At 40.5% G+C, this 9,962-nt stretch overlaps 1 protein-coding gene across 1 annotated transcript in view; it reads left to right on the forward strand.

Annotated features, from left to right (window-relative positions):
* LOC127618931 (collagen alpha-1(XXIV) chain) overlaps positions 1–9,962 on the forward strand; it is a 127,898-nt gene that overhangs the window by 117,921 nt on the left and 15 nt on the right. Inside the window, exons 49-57 of the mRNA XM_052091634.1 lie at positions 549–602; positions 722–757; positions 1,560–1,595; positions 1,779–1,805; positions 1,923–1,961; positions 3,844–4,012; positions 4,089–4,198; positions 6,285–6,494; positions 6,688–9,962. The exon at positions 6,688–9,962 is cut by the window's right edge and continues 15 nt beyond it. Coding sequence (XP_051947594.1) covers positions 549–602; positions 722–757; positions 1,560–1,595; positions 1,779–1,805; positions 1,923–1,961; positions 3,844–4,012; positions 4,089–4,198; positions 6,285–6,494; positions 6,688–6,834 — 828 coding nt within the window. The 3' untranslated portion in view covers positions 6,835–9,962. The remainder of the gene's footprint in view (positions 1–548; positions 603–721; positions 758–1,559; positions 1,596–1,778; positions 1,806–1,922; positions 1,962–3,843; positions 4,013–4,088; positions 4,199–6,284; positions 6,495–6,687) is intronic.

Genomic DNA, 9,962 nt, shown 5'->3' on the forward strand with positions numbered 1-9,962 from the left:
CTTTTCTTATAGTTTTGCTCATCTCATATCGTCTCAGCTCTTTCTCGTCTCTTTCGGCCCTCTCTACTTTGGATTATTCTCTTCCATCTCTTCTCATTCAATCTGTTCTCACCTCATCTCATATTGTTCCATCTTTTTCTCATCCTTTTTCATCCCTCCCTGTTTTGTATCTTATCTTCCATCTCTTCTTATCTTGCATCGTCTCTCCTTTTCTTTCCTGCTCAGTCTTTTCTCATCTCGTCTCATTTCATCTCTTTCATGTCTCTTTTCATCCCTCTCTATTCTTTCGTATATTATTTTCTGTCTCTTCTCATCTTGTATCGTCTCTCCTTTTCTTTCCCCTTCAGTCTTTTCTCATCTAATTTTTGCCCATCTCTTTGTTTCTTCGCTTCACTCTTTTCCCTTCTCATATTGGTACCATCTCAACTCTTTCTCATCTCTTTTTGGCCCTCTCATCTTTCGTTTCATCTTGTCTCATTTCTTCTCATCTCATGTTTAATATCCACCCTGTCCTGTAATGTTGGCACTGATGTGTTGGTGTATTTTAGGGTTTCTCTGGTCCTGTAGGTCCTGTAGGAATGATCGGTCCAGAGGGGAAACCTGTAAGTCACTCTTTTGTGATATCTGAAAAGTGTATTTCATTATTGTGTTTATTAATAAGATGTTATGCAAGACAAATGTCAGACAATTAAACTGTTGCTGTCATGGCTTTGTTTCTCAGGGTCCCAGAGGACCTAAAGGAAGCCATGGAGAGATGGTAAGACATCTGCTCATGGAAATGACTTGATATTTCACAGGGCTGCTCAGTCTGCTCTCAGATCAGTGTTTTAAAAGCAAAAAACGCCTAAAGATGAATGATTAAAGATTCATCGAACAATTGTGTGTGTCTATATAAACTACTCGCACTCTTACACAGTGAAGATAAACATTCACAGACATCATTACATACACTACCAGTCAAACGTTTGGGAAACCTTCTGATCTAACGGCTTGTGCTAAAATGCTTGTCATTATAAATTGTGACTTTTCTATCCTAAAATGTTGCAAAAGAGTCATTGTATGAGTGGGGAGAGGAATATTCAGGGTGAAGTACACACTCTGACCTCCGGGGGCGATAACGCTTCGTCATAAAAACTGCTGGCAAAGATTTTCCTCAGAGCTCAAACAGGATTGCCAAGTATTTGCTCTTTGTGTAAGCTTTTAAATCCAGTGGACTTTCACAAAAACCCCAAATGACTGTGGATAATGTTCATTTATTGTGACAATTTACATAAAGTCATCTGAATTACAATGCTGCCTAATTTATGGACCAAGTTGGCATATGGACTCAGTATTTCCCAACCGCAAAGACAATAATCCCATTCAAATATACTTTCACATGTAGCCAAATCAGACTGACCTCATTTCATCTCAGCCTTTAAACATCTAGTAACTGAAAGGTTGTAGGTTCAAACCCCATGTATGACTTCAAGGGAACTGAACCTGTGGTAAATCGTTTAAGTTGCTTTGGGTTCGTGATTGTAAACGTTTGATATTCAGATGATTAAATGTCTTTTCAGGGGCCGCAGGGGCCACAGGGCAGTCCAGGGCCACAGGTATGGTACAATAATTCAATATACCGTTACATACTTTATACATTTGGTTTATTCTGTAGTTTGTTGCATTTGAACATTAACGCGGTGTGATTCAATTGAGATATATTGAAATATAAACGATTATAGTGATGTTTATGCAGTCTTAAATGCATTGTGATGTACAGTTGTGTGTTTTTCTGACAGGGGCCTCCAGGTTCACCCGGCCCATCGGTAAGACACAAACATGTCATCTAACATGACGTAACCTAGCTTAATGGTAACTTTGTAAACATAATTTTCAAGGACACTGTTAATGTTTGTTTGATGGTTCGTTTTCTCGACCCACAGATACGCATGAATGAGGACATCGCCAGTCTTCATGTGGAGGTAAAGCGCTGCATTGTGTGGTGACGGCATTTTAACACGGCACTCGTACACATAATATATATTTAGGTTGCTTTATTTTCGGAATATCGCGCGCCCGGTCCCCAATCAGCCGCCTGTATCCCTCGCACGCCTCATCAGGCCGATTGGGGACCGGGCGCGCCATATTCTGACCCGGCCCCGCCCCCCTCCGCTCCACAGTATACTATGGTGTTTGCGTATTTAATCTAAATCTAAATTGAATAAAAACAAAAAAACATACTTTTTCGAACTCCTCCAAGACCGTTGGTCAGATTCACAGGAAATGATGCGTGTATCATCTAGAGACTGTAGTGATAAAAATATATTAAAAGAACTTGGATTCGTCAAATTGTTTGGGTTATACAAGCTAATTGACAAATTAAAAATCTTGCAAAAAATATTTTATTGACGGAAAACTTTTGGATATACATTATACGGAGAAAAATGTTTCGCTGTTGTCTCTTAGAGTATACGGTCGTGAAGATTTTAGCGAAAGTGTAAAAGTGCTTATTATAGCGCCACCTAGATTTGGATATGATAAAAATAATAATTAGAAGAAGATGATGACCGAAATCAGTACAAATACAGTGTATTTTATTAATGAACACAGTACTTGGCCATAAAGCCACGGTTTGAGGTGAGTCACTACACCACCTCGAGGACTTGGAGCAAATTGGGTATTGGACATTCCAAATTGGGAGAAAAAGGAGAGAGAAAAAAAGGATAGTGCAGTTTTTTTTTCATCCTTAATTTGTAAACATGTAATTCTGGTTGTGGTCACTCTACCTTACTTTGAAAAGTCTCATTTTATTCCACTAGGTGGCAGTAAGCATTAGAAAACATATTTTCTCCATCACAATATACAGATGTGAACTGTAGGGGTGCTCTAACTCATTTGACCCCTCTCAGATGTGCTCGTCCATAGACATTCAGTCTAATGTTCAGTTCAAGCAACACCCTCATTATTTCATTGAATATCTCAGCCTCTGAGTGGACTACAAGCTCAATCTAGGGGTCATTAGACAGCTGAGATCCTCCCCGATATCATTTAACATTTATTCATCAATAGTCTAAAACATATTGTTCTGATTAATTATTTTGCATGCTTTTCCTGCCGGATGTCATATTTTGTTCTTGACATCTAAGATATAATATTGGAGTATTCAGCCAAACAAGCTCACAGACAAGCAAAAAATGCCTCATTATTTATTATTTATAATATATTTATTCCCTAAGGTAAAAGCAGATATTATGTATTTGGCGGTTTGGGATTTACAGCAGCAACAATCGCAAAATAAAAGAGACGTTTGTATTGAAAGACTTACAGAAATCATATTTCACTTGTGATTCTTTTGACAATCTTTTGAACTGGGTTATTAGAGCGGCAGAATAAACTATACCGTCACATACCTGAGAGAGAGAGCTTTCATTTGATATATGACTTGCCCATATATGTGCTACGTGACTGATTTTTATTTTCATATCAATACTTCTACACTATTACCTCTAGGGGGCGCTCATTTTCAACGCGAATGTTTTGAGGCCTTATTTTGTTCTTTTATGAAACATAAATGCAAATTTGTTGGTTATCCCTTAAAAAATCAGATCGTAAGCTTTCAAATGACCCCTCATAAGTCTGACTAATGTGTACGGGAACTTTCGCGATATAGCGCCACAGTAACGCAACAATGCTAACGCATTATTTTTTAAAAGTGATGTTCCCAAGTGATGTTTTCAACACCTTTGCTGTATCAACCAAGAAAATTTACTTTTTGGTATTTTTAGGATAGATGACTTTTTATCACGACATTCTGGCGGGGCTATTTCATGCTGATGTTCCAGTGTTTTCTCTGTTACTCTTCAGAGTTATCAGAACACCGATGGGGCTCTGGCCAATCAGAACGCTGAGATCTTCAAAACCCTGCAGTATCTGAACGGCGTCATTAACAGCATGAAAACACCATTGGGAACCCGTGAAAACCCTGCACGCTTCTGTAAAGATCTGCTCGACTGCCAGCGCAAGATGACTGACGGTGAGAACAACATTCATCCATTCATTCATTCGTTCATTTTTACAGCACGTTCACACGTGTCACATGTGTTGATCAGGAATCTTCTGGATTGATCCGAATCTTGGCTGCACGTCGGATGCTATCCAGGTGTTCTGTAACTTCACTGCAGGTGGACAGACCTGCTTACATCCTGTCACCACAGATAAGGTACTGCAGTACACACCCCGTGGTTACCCGTGCTCAATATCCTTTAAACATGGACTTTCATACTGTGAAAACCAATAATGGTCAGAAAAATGAAAAAAATCGAATTTTAAAGGAGTCATGAAATGCTCTTAATTTAGTAATATATGATAATTTTCCACCCTGTCTCTGACCCTCGGTCTAAAACGCTCGGTTTTGGCATAAGCGCCTCCTTAAAACTTCAACGGAAACGCTCGAAATCAGCCATATTTGAAACTCAACCTGGTGATTGAACAAGCGCCACAACATTATAAAACTATAATTTCAGGGGTTTACACACAACGTGCATCCAACGCATTGCATCTGAATATATTAAACTGCTCAAGTGTTTTTAACTGCCCTATCCTTCGATAACAGTTTTGCAAAGCTTGAATCGTTTTATAAGTGGTTCACGAGCAATCCACGTTGATCGCCGAAAGAACATGCAATCCACGCTGAGACACATACACATGACGCACACACATAGTCCATAGCATGGTGTAATCTACACACACACATATAGTTTCCAGTATTATCCTGCACCGAAAGTAACATCACTGGAAATGCATCTAAACCGTCAAAGGCGTCCATCCAGTGCATGTTTACATACACCAAACGAAAGAACATGAACACGTTTGTGCTCAAAACAGCAAGAGGCACAGTAGCTGAATCAGAGCGAGTGGATTCTCCTCTTCAGAGTTGTAACTTGACACCGCATCTTTTGAAAGCAACGTGAAATATGTATCAAGCGGTCAAAGACATCTGTCTGTGCATGTTTAAATCCCAAAATAATTGCAAATAGTCCAGACATAGACTGTAAAAAAAGATGGCCGACGCCCCTTCGCTCTTTTCCATTGGTGAGAACTGAAGCCGCCAGTGTCCCGATATGGCGCTGACATCTTGGGACTTGAGTCTGCGCAGTTGCGATTTCGGGACCAGACCTGCGCAGTAGTGAGCAGGAAGTAAAGCTGCGAAATCAAGGCCCCGCCCTCACTCTCGCTGAATCAATCGCAAGCACACGCCCCTGCACTTTTGACTTTTGACTTTTGACTTATGATGGTGTGAAATAATTAATTATAGAAATTTAGATATTAAATTGAAAGCTCCAATCTCCTCAGTCCTCCGAAGAGCCCGAAAAAAAGTCAGTTGGTGCTTCAGTGGCTACTTCGCTCATAGCTGTCAATCACAGCTGTCAATCATGATGTCACAGCACCATTTTTATAGCATCAAATAACTAAAAACAAACTTATTTTGAAAACAAACACTTGAAATGACATCAACGTGATAGAAACGACAGTAAATGACAGAAACTATCTTTGGAAAAAAGATATGTGAAGTGTAATTTAATTGTTTAGTTGGTCTCACGTCCCAAGGGAGGCGGGGTTTATGACCTATACTAGGACCAGTCACTGGGGGGCGATCGAGACGTTTTGGCTACACTTTTGAGGGCCTGTGCGGCACACTTGAGTCCAGATGGTTCCCCTTTGGTATTCAGGAATAGTTAGGCCACAGTATGCCTCTCTGTCCTTCTCTCTCAGTTGACGAACTGAAGCACCAGTGGGCAGGGCCAAGGATGCATCGATGTAAAAGTAGGCGTTTATGTTTTTGATCTGTAGAGGCAGTCATGGATTAATGCGCATAGACTTGAAGTAGTGAGTGTAGATTGGGGGTTGCGAAGCCAGTGGTTGTTCTGTAAGTGAGCGACCATTGGCAACCGGTGCAGTTCCACGAAGAGAGGCGTGACGTGCACTCTCTTGGGATCGTTGAAGACCATTTGTGCTGCTGAGCTCAGAGGTTTGACTGTACATGCAGGAAGTCCTCCCAGAGGAGTATTGCAGTAGTCCAGTCTAGATATAAAACAAAACGGGGCAAGAAATTGCATGAATGCTCAAATAGGAAGGGTCTGATCTTCCTAATGTTGTACAGAGCTGTATAATCGAGCTGTTCCCATGCGATGTGGCCCGTGAAGTTCAACTGATCGTCAAACACGACCCCAAGAGTTCTGGCTGTCCTCAATGGTGTAATTGCTGACAAGCCTAGTTGAATAGTTCGACTTTTGTTGTGGTTACAGATGCCATTTGATGTCGGGAAAGTCCAGATGAAGTTTTTACATTTGCTGAGCGTCACGGCAACCCAGACCATCTCCCTCCACTGCTACAATGACCCGACGACTTTTGCCACGGAGTCACCTGGGACGGCCTTGCGGTTCCGGGGTTGGACTGGTCAGGTGTTCACAGAAAACTCACCTCTGAGGCCTGATGTGGTCCTGGACAACTGTGAGGTGAGAGAGATCCGAATTAAAAATAAATACTAACGGTTGTGTCACAAATGGTGTGGGACCAGATACACACCACAAGTTCAAATCTTAGGTTTGGGGTGTGAACAAAATGTAATTGAAGATCGAAAACCGGGAATGCCATAATTGTTTCAATCCATCATTGATTTGACTCCTCTCGTTCTGTTTCTCCTAACAGATCCGCGATGGTCGCTGGCATCAGTCCCGCTTCCTGTTTCAAACCCAGGACACGCGACATCTTCCCATCATGGACATAGAAGGTCTCCATTCCTCACATCCCGTGGACCAGCGGCATCTGGAATTGGGCCCTGTCTGCTTCCTGTGAAATCACTGAAGGATTTTAGCTCTAACAGCCGATCGTAATATCAGATCAATGGTGAACTGGGCGACTACAGCACATACTCCTGTAGGTCCCACAATGTTTCGGAAACCTTGAGAGGAAACCCCTCGTTTTGACTACGGCTGACTTTAATGGAAGAACAAACGCTGTAAAGAAAGGAGGCGCGCTCTTCTAGAGCAACATGTATCGAGAGACTGCTGTTGTGTTTAATCTGTTGATTATAATGTGTTGTGGTTCAAGAGTGCCACCCAAACCTGAAATAGTATTTGCCCCCGTAGGGCAACAGGCCTCGTCAACAAGGCGCAACATCTAGGGCGCTGTTGGCTCACAAACAAACGTGCAGTACCTTCTGGATCGAGCATTTGGTATTGAAACATTGATGGTTATGTTGTCAAACAAGGTTTTTCTTGTTAGTAAACTATGACCTGGACTCATACCTCCTTTTAGATGGTGCTCTACCTCCTTCACTTACAGGTGCTTGTATTCAGGCCCGAAACATCGATGCAAGTATGTTAACACATGTCATGCATTGCTGCATTACGAACTGTGTCAGAGCGCAATTCTCAACATGCAAGTATGTGAACGTAAACACTTCTAGCTACTCAAAATCGTAAATTTTGGCATTGTTACGCTTCTCAATGTGTCAGAACGCAACTCTTTTAACGTGCAAGTATGTGAACAAATGCAAACGCTTCTAGCTACACAACCTCGATTTTGGCATCGTTACGCTTCTAAATGTGTCGGAGCGCAATTCTCAACGTGCAAGTATGTGAACGCAAACGCTTCTAGCTACACGTGTTTTGGGGGTTTTTTGCGTCGTTCCGAAATGTGTCATAGCGCAACTCTTAATGCACAAGTATGTGAATGCAAATGCTTCTAGCTACGCAAAATACATTTTTGACATTGTTACTCTTCTCAATGTGTCAGAGCGCAATTCTCAACGTTCAAATTCGTGAACGCAAACTCTTCTAGCTACGTAACATCAATTTTGTGTGTTTTTAGTTACGAAATGTGTCGTAGCGCAATTCTCAATGCACAAGTATGTGAATGTAAACACTTATAGCTACACAAGTTTAAAAAACATTTGCGTTAAGTTCTGAAACGCGCCATAGCATAATTCTTAACGTGCGAGTACATGAACGCAAACGCTACGCACACGTCATTTTTTGCATCATGTTCCGAAACGTGTCAGAGTGCAATTCTCAATGTGCAAGTATGTGAACGAACGCAAACGCTTCTAGCTACTCAAAATCGATTTATAAAAACGTTTTGTGTTGTTGTTGTCAGAGTGCGGTTTTCTATGTGCATGTTCGTGAACCCAAACACTTCTAGCTACATAAACGTCATTTTTTGCGTCATGTTCTTAAATGTGCCATAGCGCAACTCTTAATGCGCGAGTACATGAACGCAAACTCTTCTAGCTACGCAAACTACATTTTTATTGTCTTTAGTTCCGAAATGTGTCATAACGCAATTCTCAATGCACAAGTATGTGAACGAAGCAAACGCTTCTAGCTACACGTGTTTTGGTTTTTTTTTGGCGTCAAGTTCTGAAATGTGTCATAGCGCAACTCTGAACATGCAACTATGTGAATGCAAACGTGATTTTTGGCATCGTCATGCTTCGAATGTGTCATATTCTCAATGTGCAAGTTCACGTAAACACTTCTAGCTACGCACACGTCATTTTTTGCATCATGTTCCGAAATGTGTCAGAGCGCAATTCTCAACGTGTGAGTATGCGAACGAACGCAAACGCAAGTAAATTTCCATCGTTATGTTCCAAAATGTGTCAGAGTTCAATTCTCAACATGCAACTGTGAATAATAACACATCCAGTTTGATGGCACAGACATTTGAAGGTAACTCTATCGCCCCCTTGAGTACGGAGGTTTGTCGCCAGCAATATAATGCAAACGTGCCCATGAATATTTTCAACGAGATTTGTGTTTGCGTACTTGCGTGAAGTATGTTTCTGGCCTTAAGGTGTTTGTTTGTGCTGGCTTCTTCTGTTTAACGTTTGCGTTTGGTCATTTCGATCCAAACAAACCTAATTTATATGAACATTGTGTTGATAAGTTGTGTTTTACATTGGCTTAATATACATTTTATATTAAGGAGAGTGCTCACTCGTCACCCTTACGGAGTCGCAAGTACTCAAGTAGAACCCCAAGAAATCACAGTACATGCCAGATTTTCAGTTTGTGACCCATTATGTCACATTATGTCACACTATGTCACATTATGTCACACTATGTCACACTATGTCACATTATGTGACATTATGTCACACTATGTCACATTATGTGACATTATGTCACACTATGTCACATTATGTCACACTATGTCACATAATGTGACATTATGTCATATTATGTCACACTATGTGACATTGTTACATTATGTCACACTATGTGACATTATGTTACATTATGTCACATAATGTCACATTATGTGACACTGTCACACTATGTCACATTATGTCACACTATGTCACACTATGTCACATTATGTCATATTATGTCACACTATGTCACACTATGTCACATTATGTTACATTATGTCACAATATGTCACATAGTGTCACACTATGTCACATTATGTCACATTATGTCACACTATGTCACACTATGTCACATTATGTTACATTATGTCACAATATGTCACATTATGTCACACTATGTCACACTATGTCACATTATGTCACATTATGTCACATTATGTCACACTATGTCACACTATGTCACATTATGTTACATTATGTCACAATATGTCACACTATGTCACACTATGTCACATTATGTGACATTATGTTACATTATGTCACACTGTGTCACATTATGTCACACTATGTCGCATTATGTCACAATATGTTACATTATGTCACACTATGTCACATTATGTCACACTATGTCACATTATGTCACATTATGTCACACTATGTCATTTGAAAGTGTGTGCATCACATGACAAAATCATGTATGAAGTACGAATAGTCTCGGTCGGGGTCAGGTGACTTCTCCATGGTGCTGCAGTATTCAGCGTTAGTTAATCTGTTATTTAGATTTTTTCCCCTCTGTGTATATTTTGACATAATATGTTTATTTATGTTA

The sequence above is a fragment of the Xyrauchen texanus genome, chromosome 25 (genome assembly GCF_025860055.1).
Source record: "Xyrauchen texanus isolate HMW12.3.18 chromosome 25, RBS_HiC_50CHRs, whole genome shotgun sequence".
In the NCBI taxonomy this organism is placed as follows: Eukaryota; Metazoa; Chordata; class Actinopteri; order Cypriniformes; family Catostomidae; genus Xyrauchen; species Xyrauchen texanus.